The sequence below is a fragment of the Monodelphis domestica genome, chromosome 1, assembly GCF_027887165.1.
Source record: "Monodelphis domestica isolate mMonDom1 chromosome 1, mMonDom1.pri, whole genome shotgun sequence".
NCBI classification, from domain to species: domain Eukaryota; kingdom Metazoa; phylum Chordata; class Mammalia; order Didelphimorphia; family Didelphidae; genus Monodelphis; species Monodelphis domestica.
In genome coordinates this window covers 130,887,171-130,903,350 of record NC_077227.1, presented here as the reverse complement: position 1 = coordinate 130,903,350, position 16,180 = coordinate 130,887,171, and the positions used below count along the sequence as shown (strand labels likewise).

Here is a 16,180-nt window from a genome sequence, read left to right as displayed (position 1 = left end):
CTCAACTCTATTATTTTGTAAATAGAAAAATTGAGAACCAAGAAAGTTAAGGTCCTACAGCTTGTTAAGTAACCGAGTCAAATCTCAAGGCAACCAACATTCTTTCTACTACAGTAAATTTCTACTTCTTTTGCGTCACTGAGCATCTGTCCTCTTACATCATCAAGTAGAACTATTTAGATGGAGGAATGATTCAACACAGATTGAGCTAGTGTTTGTATGATAGATCTCAAGCTAGCCTGTGGGAGGCCACCTAATCACAGTGTGCTTCATGGCTTCTTGTCCTTCCCAACCATCTTGTTGTCTATCTTGCTGGGTTACCACCAAATCTTGATTAGCACCTCTGGACCAGATGCCAGAATGAATTCCCCAAGCGGAACTTTTTTCTTTGGTTAATCATTGAGCAAAAGACAACTAACACATTATACGTAGCCAGTGTCTACACTGGATCAATCTTCATATAACACTGTCTTCCTCAGTTATCTTGCAACATCACTCTTGCTTCATGCATGTACCCTGCCACCCTTTACTTACTTGCTCTAGACCCAGAAATCTAATAAATATTGCCATAGTACTAATTGCTCTTAGAAAGATGGAAAGGCCAGTTACCCTAAGAATCAACTCACCATGCCTGTGATGCCTGACAATCCTTTCCTAGCCACTCTTTCCATATGCATCTTGCCTCCTCCTGTTAGAATGTAAGTGCCACAAGGATAGGGGCTACCTTTGCCCTATTTATTCAGTTTATGATTATAATTATTATCTCAAGATCTTAGCTGGTGCTTGACACATAGTAAGTCCTTAATAAATTATTTTTTCCCTTTTCATTCACTCATCACCAAGACATTTTAATTAGTTTCCTAATTAAAGATACTTTTGGTATCTTTACAAAGTGGAGACGTGAGTTCTATACTTGTATAGATTTTAGTTCAAGAAAGAAACACCATATGGTGCAGTTTCATATTTATTCATATTTTGTGAGCTATTATTTATTTTACTTTGTACTCCAATCCATCCTCTGCACAGCCACCAAAGTGGATTTCCTAAATCAAAGGTCTGACCAGGCTGCAAAGCCTTCTCAGTCAGGTATAGCAACTCCATATTGGCTCTGCGATCCTATAAAATGCTCTGTGTGGAATTTAACATTCTTCACAACCTGACTCCATGTCACGTTTCTGACCATGTTACACATTCCCCTCCTCTGTTCACTTTATAGTTCAGCTGTATTGGCTTTCTACCTCCCTCCCAAAGCCCTGGAAATCACACTGTCTAAACTTTGGCCATGACTGCCCCCAAGGGCATGGGCATACCGGCCATCCCTTTCTCCACCTCCTAGAATTCCTGCTTCCCTTCAAGACTTCACTGCTGTTGCCTTCTCTAGGAGGCCCTCACATGTTTCCTTTCCAAAGTCTCTCCAAGTTGACCTGCTTTGTTCATGTGCAATACAAAGCTATGTGTAGTCATGCTTTTCTCACTGGACTATAAGCTCCTTGAGTGCTGGTGCTGCCTCCCTCTTGACTGATCTTCTGGCCTTTTAGCACGCACAGTGCTAGGCACATAGCAGGTGCTTAATTGATTCTACTGAATGTAGACAAAAATGCCCTTGCCCTTTTATCCATCAAAAGCTGGTGTGAGTGTCCGGAATTTATGCAGGTATTTCACCTGCCTTTTTAGGCCAGTGGGAGATGAGGAAGAACTCTATTCTATGATCACACCAGTATAATCCTTTTTGTTAAACCCTTCCCTTCTGTCTTGGAATCCATACTGGCTATTAAGAAGAGTGATAAGGGCTAGGCAATGGGGGTTTAGTGACTTGTCCAGGGTCACACAGCTAGGAAGTATCTGAGGCCATATTTGAACCTAGGACCTCCTGTCTCTAGACCAGGTCCTCTATCTGTTAAATACAAATAGCTAAAATTTATAATAGTCTATATTTATAAAGCACTTGCTATATGTATATCAAGCATTCTCCTGATAGCTTCATCATCAGCTTATTTGATCCTGGGGGGAAGGGCTGTTAATATCCCCATTTTATACATGAGAAAAATGAAGTAATAGATATGTAGTGACTTCCCCAAGGTCATAGTTTATAGTAAGTCACTGGGACTGGATTTGGATTCAATTCTTCCTGCCTCCAGCCCCAGTGCTCTATTACTGTTTCTTCACCACCTTTTAGGCAAACAAAGGTTAAATGATTGCCCAAAGTCATACAGCTAGTGTCTAAGGCCAGATTTGAACTCAAGTCTTCCTGACCCCAGGTTCAGTAATCTATCCATTACACCACTTAGTTGCTCTAAAATAATAGGAAAATGACCCCTGCCAGGGGCATTTTTAACTGTCTCCTTTTCAAAAAAAGATATTAGGAATAAAGATAATAAAAATACTAACATGATCATAGGCATCAAGGTAGAATAATGGATAATGTTGGACTTGGAGTCAGGAAGTCCTGAGATAAAATTCTACCTCAGATATATCCTGGATGTGTGTCCTTAGGTAAATCACTTAACTTCCCTCATTCTCAGTTTTCTCTTCTATAAAATGGACATAATAATAGCTCCTCCTTTTTAGGTTCATTTTGAAGCTCCAATGGGACAGCTTGCAAAATGCTTTGTAAACCTTAAAGTTCCTTAGATGTGATAATTATTATTACCATCTTCATTATTCTAATAATAATGATAATAATAATAAGGCATCTTTTTTAACTTTGTTATCAGCGACTTATTATTTTCTTTTATTTTTCAGCCTTAGTATCAATTCTAAGGCAGAAAAATGGTAAGGGTTAAAGCAAATGGGGTCAAGTGACTTGCCCAGGGTCTCACAGCTAGGAAGTGTCTGAGGTCAAATGAGGCAGTTTTTAAAGTGTGTAAAAGTACTGTACATACATCATTTTATGTGAAGTGTTTTGTACTATGTAAAAGTTCGTTTATTTTTTTGTCCTATTATTGTGGTTTCTGGGTAAGGAAACAGATCTAGCTCTCTGATTTCATGAAAAGGCAATTCTTATACTAGATATTGGCCTAGATACTGACTTCTACCTTATTCTGAGGTTCCATGGATCATAGGAATGAATACAAACAAAAAGTATATACATGAAAAGCTTTGTAGTGCAATACGAAGAATATCAGGAAATCTAGAAATCTGGGTCGGAAAAGGCTGAGGCTCTGCCAAGTATTGCTTGTAAAATGGCAAAAAAATGTCATAACCTACCCTGGAGTTAGCTCTGGAGTCAGAGAATCTGGGTTCAAATCCTATTTCTGAGGATGAACATCTGAATGACACTCATTCAAGTATCTTTCCTGACTTTGTCTTAATTTCCTCATCTATAAAATGAAAGGGTTACCCTACATGACATCAGAGACCCGTTCTAGTTTTATGTCTATAATCCAGTCACTTAAGAAATCCCAAGTTTCTCTGCCTCTAAAGTAATTGTACAATTTGCTTTTCCTCTTATGGAGAAAGTAGCTTGCTCACTTTCAAGTGTTCTTTGAATATGAACAAATATGATGTAGGTCAGATATAGTTTAGGAATTATCTATCTGCACATATCATATTGATCTACTACAGTCATTGTTACAACATTGGGATCCCTGAAACCAAGCCATTTTAGATTATCTATCCACCTATTTATTCATCCATTCATCCATCCATATATTTGTTTGTTTCGTTTTCAGGGCAACGTCCATATCAGGTGATTGTGGCCCGAGTTCATCCAGGAGAGAGCAATGCCAGCTGGGTAATGAAGGGGACCTTGGAGTTCCTTGTAAGCAGTGACCCCATTGCTGGGCTCCTGAGGGAAAGCTTTATTTTCAAGATCATCCCAATGCTAAACCCAGATGGCGTCATCAATGGCAAGTAAGTCAGATACTTCTCTCTGTGCAGTTTTTATGTAGCCATGGCAACATCTCATTGGATCCATCCTTCAGATGTGTCTTGACTGACCCTACACACTCATGGCTGAGAATGTACTCAACTGGGCCCATGACAATGTTCTCTCTCTGTTTCAAATAGCATATAGGATCCAGCCACATCTATGCCAGGTTTATGATGCCTTTGAGTATGATAATGTATCATTTCTCTTATTTCTATTTTATTATATTAAGTTCAGTGACATTGCATTCAACAAGATTGTGGAATCACGCTGAGTCGTTGTCATAGTTGTAATTTATCAGAATCACAAATCTACAGATTTAAAAACTGATAGTGACCTTAAAGGCCACCTTTTCCAGTCCTCTTATTTTACAGATGAATAAACTGAGGCCTAGATAGATTAAGAGGCTTCTCTAAGGTCCCATGGATAGTTAATGAGGGAGTCCAAGTGAATAGCAGTCTTCTCATTTAGTTAACTGCTTTATTTCCATTGACTATTTCCACATCCTCGTTGATGTCACCAGTTCTGCAGATGCATTATTTTCCTGTCTGAGTCAACAGGGAATTATATGGTGTAGGATACCTCCTCTCCTCATCCTCTCCAAAAATGTCCCCTAAAACAAATTTTAAAAGTTATGTCTGTACTCATTTTTAGCAATGATAATTCCTCTGCAGGCTCTTTTGAAGGAAAATCAGTACTGCCTTTCTGTCATTTGAAAACAGTGGTCCAGTGATAGAGGTCCCATAGCAAGACAGTAGCACTGGCTAGATTATACGGGGCAAATATCTTTTTTCAGGAACTGGCCTCCTAGACAACACAGGATTAGTTCATGAAGCTGCTGAAGTGGTTCCTTCTCAACACAGAGAGGCTCATTGGTTACCAGTACACTAACTCAGCTTCATGTAGTAAACAGTGCCTTGGAGTGCCACTCACTGAGTTCACTTGCTTTACCCTTAAGTGTTTGAAAATAGTTAGCTTCCATTTCTAGTTAATCTTCCTATATTCTATAAGAGGAATATAAGTCCTACACTGGTAGTTCATCATGTTATATGCTGGAGGTTCTGGAAATCTCTATGAGTGGTAGGTCAGCTCTCAAAGGTGCTCCTGAGGTGGTGTGGATTTTAAAATTAATATTAAATATTATATTTTTTAAAAAATTATTAATAATAACTAAAATGAAAAAGCTACCTGAACTTAGCCCGGTCACAAGTTAAAAAGAGAGGAAGAGGGAGGAGTTATAGCTACTTATAAAACAATAATGTGAGATCACACAAACGTGGAGGCACAGGGAAGATTAAAGGGAATTTGGGGAAATGCAAAGGGACTTCTGGGGGATGAAGTTTAAAAGTTGTATAAATCTCCATTTATACAATGGAAAGGCTCTTATAGAGGCACGGTCAAAAGAGTGTGATATGATATGTTTGGGAAGGGCCATTGTCGGATTGATTACAAATGCTGAACACTACTAGGATGAAAAGACTCTATCATATTGACCTAGTCCACGTAGTAGGATATGAGGAAATATTGGGGGAGAGACATTGACCACGCTGGTTACAGAATAATGAATGGTGAGCTCACAGCATATATCAAAGATAACCAATTAGTGGAAGTATTAACTACACCAAGATCATCAATGCTCCTTGAAGAATTGACAAATTAAGAATAGAAGGTTATTTGTGTGTGTGTGTGTGTGTGTGTGTGTGTGTGTGTGTGTGTGTGTGAGCATTGGAGAAGATGTTGAAGTGGTGGGGAAAGGAATTGCATTTCTATTTCAGGGTTTGGGGCTTTATTCTTACTTTTTTCTTAAGTTTTTCACTCTTTCAAGTAGCCCTGGGTCAGGTGGTCAGTTCTTCCTTTCTCCCATACTCTCTCGCTTTTGATATCCTATGTTCCTTTAGATTTAAAGTTAGAATTGTCCCTCACACATGATGATTTCCCCCAAAGTATAAGGAGACACAGTCTTTTAGCGTTATAGCTGATTAATTCAGGTCTTCTGAATGCCAGAATCACTTAGTTGAATCATGCTGTGAGTCGTTGTTACAGTTGAAATTTATCGGAATCATAAATCCACAGATTTTAAAACTGGTCATGACCTTAAAGATCACCTTTTCCAGTCCTCTTGTTTTACAGATGAATAAACTGAGACCTAGATAGATTAAGAGGCTTGTCCAAGGTCCCACAGCTCATGAATGAGGACATTAGAGTGAATAGCAGTCTCCTCTTTTAGTTAACAGCTTTATTTCTGATACTTGTGCATGAGCATCAATATCAATATCAATAATAGAAAGTAAGAGAATATATATGCTCTTGACTATGTATTACAAAAATAACAGATTGTATTTATAGAAGATCTTTCCTCACAGTGTTAAAATATCTCTCCATTATTATCACAATAGACTTGGGAAGAAGGATATTAGGATTATAATGCTATTGTATGTGTGAACTTCAGAGAAATTTTCCTAAGGCATGTCTTTAACAGAGCCTAATCCAACATTTAATCCACTAAATATTTTTCTTCATGAACATACTTAAGAATGGAAATGAGTATGTGGGGGATGCGGGGTGGTAGGGGGACATGGACAAGACAACTGAAAAGTGAACATACTTCTAATTATGCCCTTTTGGAAACATCAAAAACTTACAGTCCCTCAAAATAAGCTATGAAAATAGGAGAAAGACAAAAAAGATAGTTCAGTCTAGATGTACATTTCCCTGATAACAGAACCCAGTACTAGTTTGAAGTCAAAGCTCAAGTAGTCTGGGGATATGAAAAAATAACATCAGCAATCAATAATAAAAAGTAACTGTTAAGAGAATTTTTCTTAATTTCTCCTTTTTTTTTTCTATTTAAGAAGCAAGGGAGCAAAAAAAGTTTCTGAGTAAGAGCCCCCATGCTGTGCAAACTGTCAGTTGGTGACAGAAAGGTGTGGTTGATTATTAGTCAGTTACAGCTGGCAGTTGGAAAGAGGCTTTTGTCTCTGGGTACTGTTACAAGGGAATCACTTTAAAAGACTGATATATATTAATTAAGGTCGCCAAGGAATTCAGCTATGTAATTCCTAAATGAAAACTCAAGTTTGCAGTCAATCTTTTATGGAGTTTAATTACAATAGGAGTAAGAAAGGAATTAGAGATAGAGAGAGAGAAAAAGGGAGAGAAGGGAATAGGGCTTAAATACCCCTTCTGTTTAGGCTGGGCCAAAAGGCCCAAGCCCTTAGATAGCTGGGGCAAAGAAAAGAGATCAGTCCCTATTACTCAAGTGACCAAAATGGAGAAACAGTCTCAGAGGGCCCCACCTTCAGCTTCCTTCAGAGCAGGCTTCCCAGAGCACACCGCCACTACTTCCAAAAACTCCTCAACCCTCCTCAGTCTTCAGACCCTCCTATCTTTAAGGAAACCATCCAAGTTCCTCCCCTCAGTTCTCCCATCTACCAATCACTGTTCATCAATTTCCCTGTGCCAATGGAGGCTCTAGCTTAACCCAGGACTGCCCAGAGGTTTCTGGCTTTTGCACATGTCTGTTGAAGGTCATATTTTCAAATGATTAAATCTTTGCTCCTTTGCTACAGCCCTTTCTAAATCCTGTTAACCTGAGTAGGGTAGAGATTCAAATAATTAAATTTTTATCTAGGCTGCAGCCCTTACTCAAATCCTGTTAGGACTGAATAGGGTGGAGATTGATTCCAAGTATCTCCATTGTATCAATTCTAGAATCAATCATGACTCAAAGAAATTCCTGTTCTATGCTTAAGCATAGGTCAAAGTCCTTTCCATTGTTCAGCAAAAGGTTTCTGTCCTAAAGTAATCTTAAGAAGGGTAGAGAAGGTACCTCCCATGCCAATGGGGTTCCCATTCCAATAGACTATCAGTAAGAAATTTTCCAAGTATGAAATATCCCAATGGTGAAATTTCCAACATTTATAAGTCTAAGGAATTTTGAGGTTTACAGTACCCTGGGGACAGGAGTGTATGGCTTGCTCTCTCTGGGACTGTGAGGATACTGAGAAAGGTATTTAGGGCCTTAACAGCCTTATTGATCATTTATTTTCTTGTGTAGATAGGTAGATAGATATTGGGTAAATTATTAGATAGTCATAGTAGAAAAGTTAGGCTGGAGACTGGCTCCAGCAGAAAGCACTACCTTTGAAGGCAGACAGATTTAGGGTTTTCTAGAAAATTTTAGTTAGGATTGGGATTTTAGGTATAGTTATAAGCTATTGTAAGATTACTCTCACTTCCCTCCTTTCTATTTCCTATCCATATTTTCCTAATAATAAACTAAGCGTTTTGTGTTTAAGAAACTGCTCTCCTTACTTTTGTTCAAACTCCTACCTCCAAAATTTAACCCTTCTAACTACCATGGTGAAAAGAAACTCAAGACATTAACCTAGAAGGAAAACAATGACTTAAAAATATCTACTGGCAGAGATTCAAGGAAAAATGCAGATTAGACAAAAGCCTAAGAAGAATTCCTAGAATAAAGAAAATGGTTTTTAAAAAGGGCAAAGCCATTATTTATAAAATTAAATAAGAATATATAGTGAGGAAAATTAGAAATTAAGATTGATGAATTAAGAGTTGCAAGATTATTTTGTTGATTTCAAAGTAGTTTAAGCTGATTGGAATTGTATGCAAAAGTCTGGAATGAAGGGGCAGGGCAGAGAGTGTTCTGTGTGTGACTGTTGGAAACTCTGGCTCAGAGGTTAGTCTCCTGCCAGTTTTGTTTGGCTCTGGCTGGAGGGGTTTTGAACTCGGGCTTCAGTGAACTCTGAAGGTTTTCTGAGCTGAACTGGTTTTACTCTGCCTCTATTTATAACTGTGGTCCAGAAGGAAAAAGAAGAAAGTTATTACCAGGAATATATTTGTGGTAGCTAGACTCTGGCTGGTTTCAGATTTAGCTGTTGGTTTTTCTCTCAGATCATAGTCTTGGTCTGAGGGAGATTTTAAACCATCTTAGGAGTTGCAGTTTCCTATTATGAAAAAACTATCAGGAAGAAAGTTAGTACATATATGCTATTGCTATAACAATTTAATAGGAGAAAGAACAAAACTTTGCTTGCTGGGGCATATAAATATAAATATATTGATATAATATTTGATATTTCAAATATCAATATTTGATATTGATATTGATATAAATCTTTCTAAGGATTTTAGATAGATTTATAGTCAGATAGTGTTTTGGGTTTTTAGTAAGTGTCAGTGTAGTAGGGTTTAGTATAGCTGGAAGAACAGAAGACTGAACCATGATGTAGATGTAGTAAGTGGATGGATATAATTCACTATTAGTTTAAAATTTTCCCTGATATTAATCCTTATTTCCATATAGTTAAATGTAAATAAATAGTTTTTTATATAAATAGTTTGTCTCCAAGAACCTGCCATACTGACCTAGGGAAGGGAAGCCATGCCTGGCTTTCCTTCTGAGAGGAGAGTTAAAGGATACTTTGTGGACACCAAACAAAGAACCTTTATTATCCTCCTCTCAACTCTAATTTGTCAACATTAATTCTTCAATGATAGAGAAAATTGGGGAAAGAAATGAGTTATGCAAAAATTATGGAAAGAGATTCTGTGAGCAACTAGGTGGTGCAGTGGATGAAATGGCAGGTGTGAACTCAGGAAAACTTATCTTCCTAAGTTTAAATATGGTATGAGACGTTTCCTATGTTAATGAGGATTCTGAGAAGTGACAAAATAGATCTGCAAAAAAGCAAGAGGCTTGGAACTTTGGGAACTGCCAATCAACTGAGATGGAGTCACAGTTCCATAGAATCTTGAAGGGAGCAGTTAAGCAGCTTGAGCTGTTTTTGAACCTCACTTCTTCTTTCTCATCCTGTTTGAAGGAAGGTGGAAAACAAACTCTCTTTGGGGGCATTGCCTATTTAGGAGACTGTCTGTTGAGAAGACTTTTGGGCTTTAGCTCAGAAGAAACCTATCAGCAACTTTCTGTCTACATCTCTCTTTAGGGAAACTTACTTTGTTTCTTAAATTCAAATTGATATCTCAAATCTTCAATCAACTGGGATAATTTATAAGATTAGGGAACCCTATTTTCCTCTCACCCCCTCCATTCTCCTTATTTCATCTATCTCAAAGAATAAAATGCCTCTTAGTTAAAGATTTGATCATGGGATTTAGTTATAAGGGGAAGTCTTTAAGTTTACCATCCTGAGATGAACACTGTAAAACAGTTGAGAAGGGAACAAAGAAGTAAAGTAAAGGGAGGGGCTCAAAATCCAGTCTCCCCCTAGCTTATTTCCTGTTGTTAAGGCTCCAACACTTTTTTACTACCATAATTCTCCTAAGAGTGGTATCTATTACACCTAGCCATGTGACCCTGGGCAAGTCATTTGATCCTATTTACCTCAAGTTTCTTCATCTGTAAAATGAGCTAGGGAAGAAAATGGCAAATGACTTCATTATCTTTGTCAAGAAAACCCAAATGGGAACACATAGAGTTAAATATGAGTGAAAAACTGAACAACAACCAAAGAGGTGCAAAACAATAATTAAGAAAATAAATTCCTGGACTTCCGGGTAATCATGGCTGCAATTTAGACAGCACACGCTTCCTCTCGCCGGCACTGAACGAAACAGACTACATCAAAAGAGCATAAAAATCACCTTTGGAGGAACAGAAGGACACCCCAGTACTCCCCAGTACTCCACAGAGGCGAAGGTACATGGGGTTTGAACATTTCCACAAAATAATAAGAAGGAGGAAAAGCTTGCACAGAAATGTGAACTGAGCCACCCTTCCCCACCCCCCACGTCCCCCACCAAACCAGAGTGAGCTACCTGAACGCTCACTGGGACAGCGAGTGAGTGGGGAACGTCTCTATCTGGGGGGGCACTCCAGGGTCCTTGGGATCTAGGGACTGCCAGGAATAAACGTCTCAGGGCTGTTTCACTGGAAAACCCGGCGCTGAGTATGGGGGTCAGCGGAGCTGTACTTGGGGCAGTTGCACTGAACATCTCACCGGAGCTAAACACCAGGGGTGGACCACGAATTGATTATCTGGGCTGAGCTGAACACCTGGGCAGTGTGGCTGTGATCAGGGCCCCAGCACTCTAAGAAACCTCGGAGATTGGGAAGAACTAGTCTGAGGCAACCTAAATTCACAGAAAACCCGCCCACATCACCCAGACCCCAGACCAAAAAGGAAAGGGGAATAAAACCACCAAAGGGATGGCTCACATGGCCCAAAATAAAGCCTCCAGGAAAAAAGGGAAAAAGGTGACTATTGAAAACTTTTATGGTGGAAGTACCCAAGGAAAAGAAGAGAATGAGGAGGAAATCCAAAAAAAATCAGAACATGCCTCCCAAAATGGAAACTATCAACAAGCTCTGGAAGATGTCAAACTGGAGCTTACCCAAAAGATGGAAACCTGGAAAAAAAATGGGAGAAAGAGATCAGCAGTCTGACAGATAAGACTGCTCAATTGGAAAAAGAGCTCGAAGCATCCAATAGAAGGGCAGACAAAGCTGAAAAGCAAAACAAGTCCCTAAAGACCAGAATCAAGCAACTCGAAGAAAGTGAGATCATAAAACAGCAAGAATCAATAAAGCAAAACCAAAAAATTAATGAATTAGAAGAAAACATAAAATATCTCACTGAGAAGGTCACCGATCTGGAAAACAGAGGGAGAAGAGAAAACCTCCGAATTATCGGTCTCCCAGAAAAACCAGAGATAAACAATAAACTCAATATTATTCTACAGGAGATTATAAAAGAAAATTGCCCCCATGTTCTGGAGCAAGGGGGCAAAATGGAAATACAAAGGATTCATAGTACACCTTCTATACTAAATCCCCAAAAGACAACCCCTAGGAATGTAATTGCCAAATTCAAGAGCTTCCAAGAAAAGGAGGAAATCCTATAAGAAGCCAAGAAGAGGAGTTTCAGATATAAGGGGGCTCCCATAAGGATCACACATGACTTAGCGGCTAACACACTAAGAGACTGCAAAGCATGGAACACGATATTTAGAAAGGCAAGAGAGCTGGGTCTCCAACCAAGAATCAACTACCCAGCAAAACTGACTATATACCTCCAGAGGAAAGTATGGGCATTCAACAAAATAGAAGATTTCCAAGTATTTGCTAAGAAAAGACCAGAGCTCTGTGGAAAGTTCGATATCCAAGCACAGAAAGCAAGAGAAACATGAAAAGGTAAATATGAAAGAAAGGGAAAAGGAGATAAATCTTATCTTTTTCTTTAAGTCAAACTCTCTTCTATAAGGACTACATTTACATCAAATTATATATATTAATATGTAGAGAAAATATTTTGTGTAACTCTCAAAAATTGTAGCATCATAAGAGTAGTTAGAAGAAACATACATAAGGAAAGATTGGGGCATTAAGAAGATTTGGGGAAAGTGGGGGCAAAGAAAGGAAAAGGGAGGGGGAAACCGTTGATAATACTAAGACTTACTTCAAGAAATAGGGGGTGACTTAATAGAATAATCTTTCCCATATAAAGATACACATGGGAAGGGGAGGGGAAGAACTCTCATAAGAGAAGGAGAGGAAGAGAGCATGAAATGGAATTACTTAAACCTAACTCTCAGTGAAATTAAATCTGAGAGGGAAGAACATCTAGATCCAGTAGGATCCTGAATTCTATCTTATCCATTAGGGCAAGAAAGGAAAATTAAGGGGGGGGAGGGAGCAAAGAAAGGGAGGGAAGAGGAGGGGGAGGGAGCATAAAAAGGGAGGGAATAGGATGGGGGGGAGGGGAAGGGAGCACAAAAAGGGAGTGGCTAGAAAGGGAAGCATCTCAAGGGAGGGGACTAGGGGGACTGACCTAAAGCAAATCACTGGTTCAAAAGGAGATAGCTAAAGAAGAAAGGTCAGAACTAGGGGAAGATATCAAAATGCCAGTGAATCCACAAAAGACAATCATAACTTTGAACGTGAATGGGATGAACTCACCCATAAAAAGTAGACAAATAGAAGATTGGATTAGAACCGAAAACCCTATCATTTGTTGTCTTCAAGAAACACATATGAGGTGGGTTGACACAAGGTTAGAATTAGAGGTTGGAGTAAGACCTTTTGGGCCTCAACTGATAGAAAGAAGGCAGGAGTTGCAATCATGATATTTGACAAAGCCAAAGCACAAATAGACCTGATCAAAAGGGATAGGGAAGGTAAATATATTCTGTTAAAAGGGAGTATTGACAATGAGGAAATATCAATAATCAACATGTATGCACCAAATGGTATAGCATCCAAATTTTTAAAAGAGATACTAGGAGAACTGAAGGATGATATAGACAGTAAAACCATATTAGTGGGAGACTTGAACCAACCACTATCAAATGTAGATAAATCAAACCAAAAAATAAACAAGAAAGAGGTAAAAGAGGTAAATCAAATTTTAGAAAAATTAGAGTTAATAGACATATGGAGAAAAATAAATAGGGACAAAAAGGAATATACCTTCTTTTCAGCACCACATGGCACATTCACAAAAATAGATCATACACTAGGTCAAAGAAACATGGCACTCAAATGCAGAAAAGCAGAAATAATAAATGCAGCCTTTTCAGATCACAAGGCAATAAAAATATTGATCGGTAAGGGTATATGGAGAGCCAAATCAAAAATTAATTGGAAATTAAATAATATGATACTCCAAAATTGGATAGTTAGAGAAGAAATCATAGAAACAATTAATAATTTCATTGAAGAAAATGACAAAGGCGAGACATCCTTTCAAACCTTATGGGATGCAGCCAAGGCAGTACTTAGAGGAAAATTCATATCCCTGAGTGCATATATTAACAAATTAGGGAGGACAGAGATCAAGGAATTGGAAATGCAAATTAAAAAACTTGAGAAAGAACAAATTAAAAAACCCAGAAGAAAACCAAACTAGAGATCCTAAAAATTAAGGGAGAAATTAATAAAATCGAAAGTGACAGAACTATTGACCTAATAAATAAGACTAGAAGCTGGTACTTTGAAAAAACAGACAAAATAGACAAAGTACTGGTTAATCTAATTAAAAAAAGGAAAGAAGAAAGGCAAATTAACAGCATCAAGGATGAAAAGGAGGATCTCACCTCCAATGAAGAGGAAATTAAGGCAATCATTAAAAACTACTTTGCCCAACTATATGGCAATAAATATACCAACCTAGGTGATATGGATGAATATTTACAAAAATACAAATTGCCTAGACTAACAGAAGAAGAAATAGATTTCTTAAATAATCCCATATGATAACAAGAAATCCAACAGGCCATCACAGAACTTCCTAAGAAAAAATCCCCAGGGCCTGATGGATTCACCAGTGAATTCTATCAAACATTCAAAGAACAGCTAACTCCAATACTATACAAACTATTTGACATAATAAGCAAAAAGGGAGTTCTACCAAACTCCTTTCATAACACAAACATGGTACTAATTCCAAAACCAGGCAGGCCAAAAACAGAGAAAGAAAATTATAGACCAATATCCCTTATGAATATAGATGGAAAAATCTTAAATAGGATACTAGCAAAAAGACTCTTGCAAGTGATCAGAAGGGTCATCCACCATGATCAAGTAGGATTTATACCAGGGATGCAGGGCTGGTTCAATATTAGGAAAACTATCCACATAATTGACCACATCAACAAGCAAACCAACAAGAACCACATGATTATCTCAATAGATGCAGAAAAAGCCTTTGATAAAATATAACACCCATTCCTACTAAAAACACTAGAAAGCATAGGAATAGAAGGGTCATTCCTAAAAATAATAAACAGTATATATCTAAAACCATCAACTAATATCATCTGCAATGGGGATAAACTAAATCCATTCCCATTAATATCAGGAGTGAAACAAGGATGCCCATTATCACCTCTATTATTTGACATTGTATTAGAAACACTAGCAGTAGCAATTAGAGAAGAAAAAGAAATTGAAGGCATTAAAACAGGCAAGGAGGAGACCAAATTATCGCTCTTTGCAGATGACATGATGGTCTACTTAAAGAATCCTAGAGATTCAACCAAAAAGCTAATCGAAATAATCAACAACCTTAGCAAAGTTGCAGGATACAAAATAAACCCACATAAGTCATCAGCATTTCTATATAATTCCAACACAGCTCAGCAGCAAGAACTAGAAAGAGAAATCCCATTCAAAATTACCTTAGACAAAATAAAATACTTAGGAGTCTATCTCCCAAGACAAACACAGGATCTATATGAACACAACCACAAAACACTTTCCACACAACTAAAACTAGACTTGAACAATTGGAAGAACATTAACTGCTCATGGGTAGGATGAGCCAATATAATAAAAATGACCATCCTACCCAAACTCATCTATCTATTTAGTGCCATGCCCATGGAACTTCCAAAAAAATTTTTTTACTGACTTAGAAAAAACTATAACAAAGTTCATTTGGAAGAACAAAAGAACAAGGATATCCAGGGAAATAATGAAAAAAAATATAAAGGAAGGGGGACTTGCAGTCCCAGATCTCAGACTATATTATAAAGCAGAGGTCATCAAAACAATTTGGTACTAGCTAAGAGAAAGAAAGGAGGATCAGTGGAATAGACTGGGGGCAAGCAACCTCAGCAAGACAGTATATGACAAACCCAAAGTTCCCAGCTTTTGGGACAAAAATCCACTATTTCATAAAAACTGCTGGGAAAATTGGAGGACAGTGTGTGAAAGATTAGGTTTAGATCAACACCTCACACCCTACATCAAGATAAATTCAAAATGGGTGAATGACTTGAACATAAAGAAGGAAACTAAGAAAATTAGGCGAACACATAATAGCATACATGTCAGACCTTTGGGAAGGGAAAGACTTCTAAACCAAGCAAGAATTAGAAAGAGTTACAAAATGCAAAATAAATAATCTGGAATACATCAAATTAAAAAGTTTTTGTACAAACAAAACCAGTGTAACCAAAATCAGAAGGGTAGCAACAAATTGGGAAACAATCTTCATAAAAACCTCTGACAAAGGTTTAATTACTCAAATTTACAAAGAACTAAATCAATTGTACAAAAAATCAAGCCATTCTCCAATTGACAAATGGGCAAAGGACATGAACAGGTAGTTCTCAGCCAAAGAAAAGCACATGAAAAAGTGCTCTACATCTCTTATAATCAGAGAGATGCAAATCAAAGCAACTCTGAGGTATCACCTCACACCTAGCAGATTGGCTAACATGACAGCTATGGAAAGTAATGAATGCTGGAGGGGATGTGGCAAAGTGGGGACACTAATTCATTGCTGGTGGAGTTGTAAATTGATCCAGCCATTCTGGAGGGCAGTT

At 37.9% G+C, this 16,180-nt stretch overlaps 1 protein-coding gene across 1 annotated transcript in view; it reads left to right on the top strand.

Annotated features, from left to right (window-relative positions):
• AGBL1 (AGBL carboxypeptidase 1) overlaps positions 1-16,180 on the top strand; it is a 1,041,995-nt gene that overhangs the window by 386,510 nt on the left and 639,305 nt on the right. The window contains exon 18 of the mRNA XM_007479385.3: positions 3,672-3,852. Within this exon, the coding sequence (XP_007479447.2) occupies positions 3,672-3,852 (181 nt within the window). The remainder of the gene's footprint in view (positions 1-3,671; positions 3,853-16,180) is intronic.